The 13,315-nt window shown below is 39.9% G+C and overlaps 2 protein-coding genes and 1 long non-coding RNA gene across 5 annotated transcripts in view; all 3 read left to right on the plus strand.

Moving 5' to 3' along the window:
• Positions 1-452: 452 nt before the first annotated feature.
• LOC308401591 (uncharacterized protein) lies at positions 453-3,190 on the plus strand (the record flags this gene model as incomplete). Its single annotated transcript, XM_080889865.1, has 7 exons — positions 453-461; positions 657-769; positions 1,834-1,936; positions 2,020-2,134; positions 2,449-2,538; positions 2,841-2,951; positions 3,073-3,190. The coding sequence occupies 6 exons, from the start codon at positions 453-455 to the stop codon at positions 2,933-2,935; spliced, it is 525 nt and encodes a 174-aa protein (XP_080745991.1). The 3' UTR covers positions 2,936-2,951; positions 3,073-3,190.
• A 4,728-nt stretch (positions 3,191-7,918) lies between these two features.
• On the plus strand, positions 7,919-9,717 carry LOC308400907. The gene is made up of 4 exons (XR_013972438.1): positions 7,919-8,151; positions 8,263-8,319; positions 8,430-8,559; positions 8,643-9,717. It is a non-coding gene; the product is annotated as an uncharacterized lncRNA (long non-coding RNA).
• Positions 9,718-12,516: 2,799 nt separating this feature from the next.
• LOC308401803 (von Willebrand factor A domain-containing protein 5A-like) overlaps positions 12,517-13,315 on the plus strand; it is a 30,552-nt gene continuing 29,753 nt past the window's right edge. For all 3 annotated transcript variants that reach the window (XM_080890233.1, XM_080890234.1, XM_080890235.1), the window contains exon 1: positions 12,517-12,640. The gene's annotated coding sequence lies outside the window, so the exon portion shown is untranslated. The remainder of the gene's footprint in view (positions 12,641-13,315) is intronic.

Here is a 13,315-nt window from a genome sequence, read left to right on the forward strand (position 1 = left end):
GGATGAACACATTGGCATTTGCCCTTGCAAACACCTGGAGTAAACTCTCACAGGTCCATTCAGCTTCTTTGTCCATCCTCTCTCTGAGGTGTACACACAAATATATTACGGTGTCCAGTGCCGCACAGGACACACAAGAGGGATTGTTTTTAATCTAAAGAATCAGAGGAAATTTCAGCAGTTAGAAATCAAACTTGTTACAAAGATACATGAGACAGGGCACGCTTGCAAACATGGACAGAAGAGGGTGGCATAAAGACAGATGTAGAGAAAAACAGCTGGTATACCTCTTGTGTCACCCCCAAGCAAACTCTACGGAGGTTTAACTCCAACTCCTCTTGGTGATGCCGCACCAGGGTGCGGATGTATCGCAACCCCTCTATCTTTTTCTTCCTGTAGGAACATCAAATAGTTTTAAAACTCACATCCTCACATTAAATTGAAAATAATTAATGCTAACAGTAGAAAATCATTTTACCAGTCGCCCTGACTCAGCAGGCTGAGGCTCAGCCGGAGAGTCTCTGAAGGATCAGAGACTGGCTGAAGCTCCTCCCCTAACTTTTCGTCAATTGACAGGAGGTACCCCACGATAAGCCCTTTAAAGTCCACCTCTGGAGGGTGTCTAACAACCCTTCGAGGTTTCCTTTGTTCTGGAGCTGGAGTTTGAGGAGGAGCTGGAGCTGGAGGAGGAGCTGGAGTTCGAGCAGGGGCTGGAGCTCCAGGAGGAGCTGGAGCTCGGGAAGGAATTAGCCTCCGACGAGCTGCAATAGTTTGGGGCAGAGAGGCATCCACATTTTTTTAAATTGTTTGCTCCAATGCCTCAAACATATGTTGGGCTGTCACCAGCCTCACAACACCAGCAACTTCTTTGTCTGCACAGATTAGATCATGAAATATTTATTACTCACATTTCTGTTTGTTTGCAGCTGAAAATGAACAAGACTAAAGTGCACTTTAAAGGGGAGAGCAAACCATGTATGTCTATAAGTGTTTTTATTTAATTACATTTTTCAAGTTTTCAATTCATCATAATCAGTCTTAATTAACCATTTACCAAAATTTGTATTCAAATAAAACCAAATCACAGCCTGGATAAAAAGTGAAGCTGAAATGTCAAACTTTTGACCTCTATAGATATTTTACCATGGCAACAGCTTAACATTCAATGTGTTTTAGCAATGTGTAAACTCTGGTTGGAGGGTTTATCTCTCACACAACAGCTGATTAAAAGTCTGAAGAGTTTAAATGTCTGACATTCTGACTCATCATTACGTCGATTTAAGAACTGACCTGTTTCTCTGTAGCTTTTTAACCTCACTGGAATCTGACTTCTCCTGTGAGGACGAGAAGATGATGTGGTATGTGACTTTTGTTGCCATGATGCCAGGTCTCTCTTGGAAATGAGATTTTTAATCTCAATGAGATTTTTTTTACCTGGATAAATAAAGGATTAATAAAAAAAGAGTGTCTTTCTCTCCATCTTCAAGCTGGCCAAACGTCATGACTTTATATCAGTAAATGGTTTTAACTAATTAAGAAAATGTTATGTGGAGTTTCCCTTATTTTTTCCAAAAAGTTAGATCATAAAGAGGTTTATAATTACTTAACACTCACTAACTTGCGCTGACATAAAATCTTATATCACTTTAAAGGTTTGTTTTAAAAAAACAGAGAGGCAAAAATGATGTTTTCCTCATTATACTGATATTTGTCATTATACCATCCATAGATCATAAAAGTCAAGAGCATATTTACAAAAACAAACATATTCCTTTTCTGTCACTTTTTATGGTTTTAAACTAAAATAGCTGTAAAATAGTTTTGGTTGTCCAGTGATGTTTCTTCTGTCTCCTCTCCTCGTCCAATCCATAAAGTAGAGTCCAACTGCTCCCTGGACCCTCTGCAGTACCTCAACACTGATCAAACCCAGGCCACGGTAGGTAGAGTGCTGATGTGTCTGCTGCGTGTGGTTGTTACTTGTTACTGATGAATAAATATGAATGTGTTTGTGGTGTGCAGGTCAAGCTGGCTGCAGGACACAAGTTTGACAGAGATGTTGAACTGCTGATTTATTACAAAGACGCCCACCAGCCCACTGCTGTGGTGGAGGCAGGACAGGCCTCTGCTGAGCCGGGTGAGTGAAAAATAAGTGAAGTCATTAGTTTGCAAATAAAAATTCAAGATCCCAGTTCTTCAACCTGGAATTTAATTGTATTGGAATATATTAGAAACTGTAAACTTGACATTTTTCTGTCCTTTTCATGTCTCTGATGTGTTCAATGGCTTCATGTGGAGAGTTTGTGTTGGTAGTGAATCAATCTGAAAATATGAGTAATACTCGCACCAGCAGTGCCAGAGTATTCATAAAGTGGTGTTAGAGTTACAAAATATTTCCTCAAATCGTTCCTCTCACACAGTGGCCTCACCATCTTTCCCTCTTCCCTTCAGGACAGTCCTCTGCTCCTGTTGAAGAGTTTACCAATGGGCTGCTATTCAAACATTTTACAGTTTGGGGTCTCGTTGTGAACACATCTTCCCGTGAGTTGTATTCATGTGATCTCAGTGACTTAAAGTGATATCACTGTAAAACACCATGTTGCCTTTGGATGATTCTGCAAAACTCCAGGTTATGTTTGATTTACTTGCTAAAACAGATTACTGAAAGCATACTTGTATACCTGCCAAAGAGTTGAGCTTTTGCTTGTGTAGGTGAAAAAACTCTCCTCTCTTGCTGTTTGTCTTTACTGATGGAGAGGTGGGGAGCACCAAAGAAGTGATTGAGAATTCAGGTTCTCTGCGTACCAAACCTGTGTGTCTTAAAAACAGCTGTTGTATTGCAGGTGTTTCTCTTTTGGGATTGGGGAAGGGGCCAGCTCTGCTCTCATCAATGGGATGGCCAAGGAGGAGGTCACGCTCAGTTCATCACAGGGACTGACAGGATGCAACCAAAAGTAAGACAATGAGTCATAACAATTATCATGAAAAGGCAAGATGATATTAGTATTTGAACAGAAGACATAAATTCCAAAAACATAAATGTATATTTTTTCAGGGTTTTTCATTATTTTTCAGGTGATGCAGTCGCTGCAGTTTGCTCTGCAGCTGACTGTGGTCGACATCTCAGTCATATTGGATTTACCAAAGGAAGTGTCTGTCACTGTCCTCTCTCCACTAATCACAACACTTTTCCAGGGTCAGAGGTCACTGATTTATGCCCAGCTCACCAGGACAGGTAGGAGCAGCCTCTCATGTTGTTGGCAAACTAGATCAATCTGCTGGAACATCTGATTTTAGGACAATCACTTGCTTTTCCAAAGGACACTGACAACCAGACGTTAGATGCCACAGCCCTGGCCCACGGTATCCCCCCCCCCCCCCATGCATGCGGTGGGCCTTCTGTAGAAAGAGAGCAGCTTAATGAAGGTGACAAGGTGAAAATAGGGTGATTGATGTGCCGGTGCTGTGAGGGCATGTATAACACCACCTGCCCAAGTGTTGAATATAAGGAGGCTTTGAAGAATCTACAATAATTGTGTGTTGTTTGTACATGAATCACAATGTGTTACTTCAGAGGAGTGATGTTTTCAGGGGGTTTTTTCTGCGCTGCAGAAAATTGAAAAACTACTGTGAACTTGGTGGATCTGTCCAGATCTTTGACTGGAAACTATTTCTATGAATGAGTGGTTCAAAAATGTGTAAGTGAAAAGCTGCCATATTTCAGGTCCCAAAGTCAAACGAACACTGAGGGATCACTGAGAGCTAAAAACGGTCTAACTTCTTTCATCTTTAATAAAATGATCAGCGTTGCTGTTTTACCGGGTTTAACAATTAAGTTTAACATCCAGGCATCCAAGAAAACAGAGTTTATTCAATTTAACTGAGTTAGAGGTTTGCAGTAAGTTAGCTCGCTAGTTTCCATCTAAACATGATCATCATAAGCAGTGTTACCAATTCATACACTGGTTTATCATCTAGACTTTTTGTCTCATGCAGCACCATGATCAGGTCCAGTTTTTATTTCATCTTTGATTTTTCAGCTGCTGTGCCTGAGCAGCCTCCCAGAGACCCTTTGTTGCAGTTAGTCTTCCTCCAGAAGCCATCTGGCTGCTTGATCCAGCTCTGGCTGCTGCACTGGGAAAGAGCAGTGAGGAGGTGGATTGATAAATGAAATTCATAACAAAAATTCATAATGGACTTTTTCCATTTAGGAATAATAAAAATCAGCTTTCTTTTTAATTGCTATTAACTGACAGTCAGATAACCAGCTTTTAAAAACATATTCATAAACACTTTGCAATCAACAAAATTTACACAGAGGTTATAGATGAAATAAAAAGTATCACGTGTTTTCTAGGTGTGTTTATAACTCTGTTATTGTACATATTCTGTGTTATACATCATAATCATTCCAGTCTCTCTTTTTCTTTTTCTTTTTACTGTTTTAATCTTTATAAAACTCTTATTTATTTATTTATTTTTATGATTTCTGCTGCCCTATTGGTCTGGTCTCTCTTGAAAATCTGAAAACGTGATATTCATAATAAAAGGATTTAAAAGTTTACTGCCAAAAATTATTAAACTTCATAACAGAAATGTGCTAACTGGCTTGAAATAGATTGAAACTGTTATGAGATTGCTTCAGGGAGCAGACATGACACCGTCTTTTAGGTTTCGCCATCACTTTGTATTATGCGCACAACACCACCCTCCAGAGTGTTGTGTAAACATCAACTGTTTACAAATGTCATGACACAAACAAACGTTTCAATACCGTAAATCACTTTTTGGACTGCGATCACTTTTTGGCACAATATCGGCTCTGATAACATTTAAAGCGCATTGAAAAACTATTCTTTAATGCTAAAAATCCATTATCAATTGTAATTATTTATTTATTAATTTAAATTTCAGATATCGATCTTCATTTTTGTAAACTGGTGAATTAATGATTTTTTTTAACGAATTAAAACGACAAAGTTTGGCAACATATTTTTTATAAAGGATGAATAAAAGAGTAAAATAAAATGAGAAATATATATATTTGAAAAAGCTATGATAATTAGACGAACTTTATTTTAAATAAATAAAATTGATTTTCGGTGGCACTGGGAGTCATGGTGATGATGACGTGTTTGAGTGCAGGTATAAAAGCAGGAGGCAAAATTGGAATTCGGGTTTCACGTTTGAGCGCAAACAGGAGCTTTTTCCCACTAGTGCTGTGAAAACTCGGATTTTTCAAACTACAGCCAACGTTTGAAAATCTTCAAGAAGGATTTGCAAAATGACTTCTACAAACTTCAGTCGCGAGATGCACCTGTTCTCCCTTTTCATTGACGAGGTGTTAGATCAACGCTATGGTGAGTACAGCAGGCTAATATGTCAGAGTGCTAGCAAACAAATACAACTTAGATTTTTGTCTTTTATTGTTTGGAAGTAGGACTTCATGAGTGTTAACGTTTAGGATGAGATGTTTGATACTTGAGTAACATCAATTTTAACATGTGCCAGTACACTATAAAGATGGCGCCATGTTTTTTTTTAAATCGCTGGAAAAAAAACCAATTGAATGCACGCGCCCTGGAAACGACGTAAGGCATTGGAGGACGCTGACGTCAGCGCGCGGCCGTTGTTGCATGTAGAGGGTTTGAGTTGACATGTTTGGGCTGCTGGCGCTGAGTTATACGTGAAAGTTTCATAGATTGTGAATTTTATAAAGCTGGAGAATGGAGTTTTAAAAGTTCACAGAGTCGCTGGATGAGTTTGAGATTGAAACAGTGTGTGCCTGCAATGAGGAGGTGGGAGGTTTCTCACCTAAATGTAGCTGCTTTATTCTCAAAATATCGATGCTCAACTAATATGAAGATATTACTCCTTAATGTGAATGCGTATTAAAACCTCAGTGAAAGTCCATGCAGCCTTACACTGCATGAAAACTTTTACCAAAAAAGGTGAAGGCTTTCATAAACAATGAGTTCTGCTGGGAGCTTCTTACTGTTTGTGTGTGGAAGAGCTTATGATGATGTAAAGCCATGTCTGGACAATTTAAATTCAGGCTTTAGTTTGTGTGATCACATGATTAACGTACACGCATGCTTTGCTTTCTCGTAGCTGAGCTGGTGAGTCCAATCACTGCTCCTCAGATGGTCGTCATTAACTTGAGGAACCGTGAACTGAGCAGCAGCCAACTGGACTCCATGTCCCACCTGGTCCTCACTCTTTACCATAACCTGGTGACGGGGTCCAAGGACTTTCCTTACATACCTTTTAAAGGATTGTTCCATCGGGACCAGGTGACGACACCATTTGTCCATGTGAGGCAGAGCCAGAGAGAGAACACCACTCCTTCTCCTCCTACGGACTCACCAGCTGGCATGATGCTGCCGCCTGCGGGCTCCAGCTCTCATCCACGCTTCCTGACTCCAGTTCTTCCAGAGAAAGCGGATCTTGCTGTGCTGAAGGCAGATCGGAGGAACCGTGTCGGCACCTTGACTGTCGACGGCCTCCTCGTCACCAGAGTCATCTCCACTGTTTACCGAACAGAGGACACTGAGATGACGAACCGCTGGAGAATAACAGACTACAGCGCGGACGGCAGAGTTCTCACTTCGGTGCTCTGCCGTTTTCTAAATATGTCGGCAAAGCGTGCTAAGAGGAAGGCTCCGGAGGAAGAGAGCAGCATCCGGAGCCCGAGTCCAGCAAGGAAGCGCTTGAGATTATAATATACAGTGAAGCATGTCGAACGTCAGCAAGCCTGAACAAAGTGGTAAGTAGTAAATAGTGCTTAAGGTTGTTTCTAAAATAATGTCCTAAAATATTTGAAAATCGTCGAGGTTTTAACTTTTATTCTTTCTTTTCTGCCTCTTGTTTCTAAAAGTCAGGAAAAAGAGTCACGCTGCGAAGAAACTCCACACAGAAGATTTTCCCTCAGTAAAATGGTAAATATATTCATCTTGTTATGACGTTTGCTCACAATAACCAGGAGTGTTCCTGTGTTTCTGAAGTGATTTACTCTCATTTGGTGTTATTTCATCCAAAGACAACTGAGGGTCTTCAGAGCAGCGTGAACGGCCGTCACCTGAGAGCAAGACAGTCCTGGCGCCTTTGTGGTTCCCTCCAGGTACTCCAGCTTCATCCCACAGTCCAGAGAGATGCAGTTAGGTTGAATGTGAGTGTGAATAGTTGTCTGTTTCTCTGTGTTAGACTGACCTGTCCAGGTTGTACTCCTGCCTCTGGCCCCATAACAGCTGGGATGGCTCCAATCTTGAATTGGATAAGCTGAAGAAATGGATGGAAGGATGATCCAAAGAGAAACATTAAAGGCCCTCTCACAAAAAAAAGATAAGAACTCATTTTACACATTTAAAGTACAAAGTACACATATATTTACCATTTTACTGAGGGAACATCTTCTGTGTGGAGTTTCTTCTCATCTTGGCTCTTTTTCCTGACATTTAGAAACAAGAGGCAGAAAAGAAAGAATAAAAGTTAAAACCTCAACGATTTTTTAATGTTTGGGATATTTTAGAAACAACCGTAAACACTATTTACTACTTACCACTTTGTTCATTCTTGCTGACGTTCACTCTCCTCATCTTCTCTCTAAAGGAAGATGCAAACGCTCTCATTGTGAAAGATAAGTATACATCCATCTAACCTGCGACTCTGTCACAACTCTGATCAGCAATTCTTTCAGGTTTGTCTGTTTTGATGATGCTATTAATTGTTATTATCCTTTATCCAGGTAACTTTCAGAGAGGAGCGGAGGGAGGAGCGAAGCCAGCGTGCTCTGTAAACTCTCATTAAAAAAAAGATAAGTACATATTGATTTTATATTATTATGACAGCTCCTCCTCAGTGAACACTTCCTCTAGTTGCTGAAATCATTTGCTAATTTTTTTCTTCCCATTTGTCTTTTGTTTTTCAGAGAAAACAGAGAGGAGACAAGGTGACATTAAGACCTAAGACAGGACGGATTGAACCCTTTCTCGTAAAAAGATAAGTATTCACTCTGCTTTTAATCAGAATATTGATAAATATCTAAAATTCTGCTCACCTGGTTGATAAAGTTACTAAAACGATTCCCTCTTTACTGTCATTTGTCCTTTAGAGAGAAGATGAGGAGAGTGAACGTCAGCAAGAATGAACAAAGTGGTAAGTAGTAAATAGTGTTTACGGTTGTTTCTAAAATATCCCAAACATTAAAAAATCGTTGAGGTTTTAACTTTTATTCTTTCTTTTCTGCCTCTTGTTTCTAAATGTCAGGAAAAAGAGCCAAGATGAGAAGAAACTCCACACAGAAGATGTTCCCTCAGTAAAATGGTAAATATATTCATCTTGTTATGACGTTTGCTCACAATAACCAGGAGTGTTCCCGTTGTTCTGAAGTGATTCACTCTCATTTGGTGTTATTTGGTGTTTGTCTTTGAAAGGAGAAGAGCAGCAACGACACTGGGAGACAAACAACAGGATGATCCAAAGACAACTGAGGGTCTTCAGAGCAGCGTGAACGGCCGTCACCTGAGAGCAAGACAGTCCTGGCGCCTTTGTGGTTCCCTCCAGGTACTCCAGCTTCATCCCACAGTCCAGAGAGATGCAGTTAGGTTGAATGTGAGTGTGAATAGTTGTCTGTTTCTCTGTGTTAGACTGACCTGTCCAGGTTGTACTCCTGCCTCTGGCCCCATAACAGCTGGGATGGCTCCAATCTTGAATTGGATAAGCTGAAGAAATGGATGGAAGGATGATCCAAAGAGAAACATCAAAGGCCCTCTCACCAGCTTTCATTTATTAAATTTGTCTTTACTGAACGATTTCTGGTGTGTATTTGCATTGATACTCAGACAACAGCTCCTCTTTCTGTTTGTGCTGGAAGATTCAGGCAAACACATATTACATATATAGATTGTTATGATATGACTCAGTTTCACATTTAGTGCTATATGAGAATGATAAGGTCCAGTTTAATAGTATTGCTAGTGTCTAATGAAATGAACACGTGATTTTCAGATCAAGCAAAGTGAATATTTTTCACTGTGGATAAATTACATGGAAACGTTTAATGAGTCATCAGCTATTTCGCTACAAAGATGATGTGATTAAAGGTTCTCATACATGCAGGTCAGAAGTTTTGCTCCATCCTGGATGTTAAATGCTGATCACTGTTTACACATATCTGCACATTTCTAACAGCTCATTTCACAGGTCATCAGTCTCCTGACTGCATATGCAGAGTTTTATCATCACGTGTTCATGGCAGACAAACATAATTATGAATTCTTGTTTTAGTTCCATTCAGTCACTCAACATCAGGTGTCTGCTTGTCCTGAGCTGTGAGAACTACAGTGAGTTGCTTTCCTCTTTAGCTTAGTATTAATAAACCAGGTCGTAGGTGGGCACCTGCATCAAGGAGTCAAGAAGCATATTTTACTGTTTAATGGTGAAAATAATGGATTGTTGTTCATTTGTTTAATGGAAAGACTGAAAGCGTGGCCTGGTGTTGACTTACACTTATTCAAAGTGATGAAGTACCAACAGATACTAAAAGTCACAGCCTGAAACACGTCAACTGCTTTATTATTTCTGGTTTTAAATAAACTGTAAGAGCAATGTGCAACAACAAAGAAAAAATCCCTTAAATAAAACAGTACCTAGTTCATATGTTTTAAGTTCTAACTACTAAATAAAACACAAAAAATATCAGAGAAATGCTTCAGTACTGTAAATTCATAGAGGTAGGTGCAATAAGGGAACATGATTTGTAAATCAGTCGAATAATTAAGTAGAATAATTTGTTCTGAAAACTGTAAAACTGTGTAAACTCTTTGGTAAAAACAGGAAGAACTACATTTGAAAATGAATGATTGGAATCCAAACATTTGACTTTTGTTTTTCCTCAATACTCCATCCTCCTCTTAACATTTTGGTTTTCCAGCTTTTTTAGAGGAAAAATCATTTATTACATCACTGCAAGAAATCTGATGGCCAACTTTGTTATTAATACTTGTTACTGTCGGTCCACTCAGTCTTTCTTGTGCCGTGCAAGGTCTGTGGTAGTTGTTTAAGTACACAGTGAAGGGCAGATGATGCTGCCGTCTCCCTGTCTGCTGTGTCCTCTCATCTACAGAAGTCTGGACTCGTGAGCGAACGTGCCAAATAAGAACTAGCAAGTATGCATGTACGATCTCTTTACTTGGTACTGAGAGATGCCATCTAAAGGAATCGACTCTGGACTAAAGCAGCGTTTTAACCGTTTCATTGTTAGTCCCGCCCCCTAACTCTGATGGGTGAGGTTGACGGATGAAATAAATTCATCATGCAGTGCATCACAGTAAACATGGAAAAAAATAATAATTAATTTTTCCTAAAAATGAATGAGTTGGTTTTAAATGAATTAACATTTTAATTATATATAATATAATAACTCAACATTTTTCTGGTTAGGTTCATTTGGACATCGAGCAGTAATAGGCTTCTTCACCACATCTAAAGGAGAATCACACTTTTGGCATAGAGGGAACCTTAACAGGTCTCCTGGCACTGCCATTTCTTGCCATTAAGTAATCTTTGCCATCACTGTTATTTTCTTTAACATTTTTAGTTCTGAGCGAGCTCTCAGTAGCTTAGACAACTCATTTTTCTTATTTTGAAGTTTAACATTTTCTTCTTGTCTCTGTTTTAACGCTGCACTAAGCTCACTGACAGGAGGAGGATTCTTGGACCTTTGGCTCAGTTTCTACTTGCTTTGCAACCTCATCCACTCTCCTTTCAAGCTTAGATGCCTCGCTCTGTTTTGTAGTCTGTATTGGAACAGGCTCATCATCATAGGAGGGTACATCAAAAATGGAGTGGGCATGTACAGCTGCTTTTGTAGAATGTTACGCAGAGAGGTGTCGTGAGGGAAACATCAGAACTGGTATGGCTGGAGGGCTAGGCACCAGCGCAGTATGCTCGCATTTTGATGTTGCTTGGAGTGCATCCACACCAGGGGTCTGTGATCTGTCTGAAGAATAAATTCTCTTCCAAGGAAATAATATTTCAACGAATCAATTGCCCACTTGATTGCCAGTCCTTTTTCTACTGTTGAATATTTTGTCTCCCTGTCAAACAGCTTTTTACTTAAGAAAAGCTTCACCAGCTTCTCCCTGAGCCAGTACTGCTCCAAGTCCAACATTAGAGGCATTTACCAACAAATGGTTTGGAAAAATCAGGGCTTTGCAAAACAGGGGCTTCAGAAATCTGCCTTTTTAAAGATTGGAAGGCATGTTCACAGTCATCATTCCACATCACTTTAGAAGTGTTTTCTCGTGAGATCTGTAAGAGGGGCTGCCAAGGTTGAGAAATGGGGAATAAACCTCCGAATAAACCTCTGTGCTTTTGCAGCGTTTTTCTTTTTGCAGCGTTTTTCTTTTTGCAAGTGTTTTCTGAAGTTGCAGTCCGTTTGGCCTCTCAGGGCCACCGTAGAATACTCATAATACACAGTAAAGATTGGACAGCTACTGTGTGTGTGCGTGCCCATTCTTTTTCTCTGCCACTAGATGGTGATGATGTTCATACTTTGTGACTTTTGACTTGTTTCGCAAACCAAAGCCAATTTCAGGAGTCATTCCACTTTCTTCAGTTCAGGAGGCTCATGAGACAGTGAAAGGAACCAAACACTTAATATAACAGGTTCATTCCAGCTTCTAGGCAGTTTTGTCAATAAAATGCTTGTATTCTGCTAATGTTTGCTGATCGTTCCTTAAAGGTCCCACAACAGCACACGATCCTTCATTTTCTAAAGAATATGTAAAACACAATCTAAAAATGGAACTATGTTTACTGTCTCAGCTGCTTTCTAACGCTTTCAAACAGCAAGACTTGGTTCACTGCATTTTTGTCTTTAAGAGAAAACATTTAGGGAATAGTGCTGTGTTGACTCGCTCTTGAACACACTATAAACCATCCACTTTACAAGAATAGCTCAATTTGATCATTTTTCTGCACGAGTCGATAATCTGAAGCACTCATACCTCATATGGACAGATATAACTGAAAAGTTAACCCACAGGAACCTATGCCATCAACAAAATTAAACCATAGCATAAAATAGAAAGAAAAAAACACAGCCTCATATCTTGATATTGCCTGTTCTATCAGATCCAAGACGGGTGCACTATGAAGGAAAAAATATGTATTGATGGGGATAGATTTGGTGTCAGATGAAAGCGATACAGTCCAAAGCTTCAGCTTTAACATAATAGATAATACATCTACCCATCATCATACACTCATCACCAAAAGGAAATGACTGTGATTAGACTGGATGTGACTTGAATGAAAACTGTGTTGCTTGTTCCATTCTGGTAGATGCAGCGTTTTTTTGTTTGTTTGAGAACAGCAAAATACAAATACAGTATAATTTTACAAGTGCGAGAGTTTCCAGCGTTTCAGATACATATATAAAAAAAGAGAGACATCAGAGGCAGCGTAAAGCTCCACCCACTCGGTGCTGTCTTATTAACGAATCGAGCACACCCGCAAGTCTTCCTGTTTCGGGAAAGTCGCTGTGTGGGCCAAAGCGCTTCATGTTTGCAGAATATTCTCCACGTATTTACAAGACAGGACTCCAGTGAAGCGACACAGCTCTTACAGTCTGTTCTTAGAGGTAAGTTCCCAGTGTGCGTTTGTTTAAGCAGCTCAACAGCTCACTGACATGACAACTTTAACATGTATGACAACAATCTGGATGCTGTCACGTGAAGTTGTACGAGCTGTGTTTCTGTTATAAAATGAAATAGATCCATGTGGTGATGAGACATTTGTGCTGTTTTTAAACTCCGACCACAGGAAAGTGAAAGTCATGGTTGGAGGGGCGTGACACTGGTCGCACTGTCAGCCGTATCCATAAGAATAATAGTGATCATCACTATCACCACCATCACCAGCACTATGTCCAATCTAGTACCTATCTAGCAGTCTAGCATTATCAGGGACTACAACATCTAGTCCTTTTACTGAATCAGAATTACTACTAACGAGACTAATCCATCGATCCGTCCATCTCTTCTCTCTCGCGTATCCAATTCAGATTATGACACCTCGCAGGTTTGTCGCAGGGCTGCAGATAATCACTGACACTGACTAACCTAACCCCACTAACTGGTTGTCTTCTTGTGGGACGAAGCTGTTGAGAACCCACGCAGACAGGAGAGAATGCAAACTCAATCACAAAGGCCCTGGCCAGATGGTGGATTCAAACCTAGGACATTCTTCCTGTGAGGATAGTAGTAATAATAGTAATAATATTATTATATGAATAGTAAAGATAACCACATTCATT

The sequence above is a fragment of the Rhamphochromis sp. 'chilingali' genome, assembly GCF_963969265.1.
Source record: "Rhamphochromis sp. 'chilingali' genome assembly, chromosome: 8".
NCBI lineage: Eukaryota > Metazoa > Chordata > Actinopteri > Cichliformes > Cichlidae > Rhamphochromis > Rhamphochromis sp. 'chilingali'.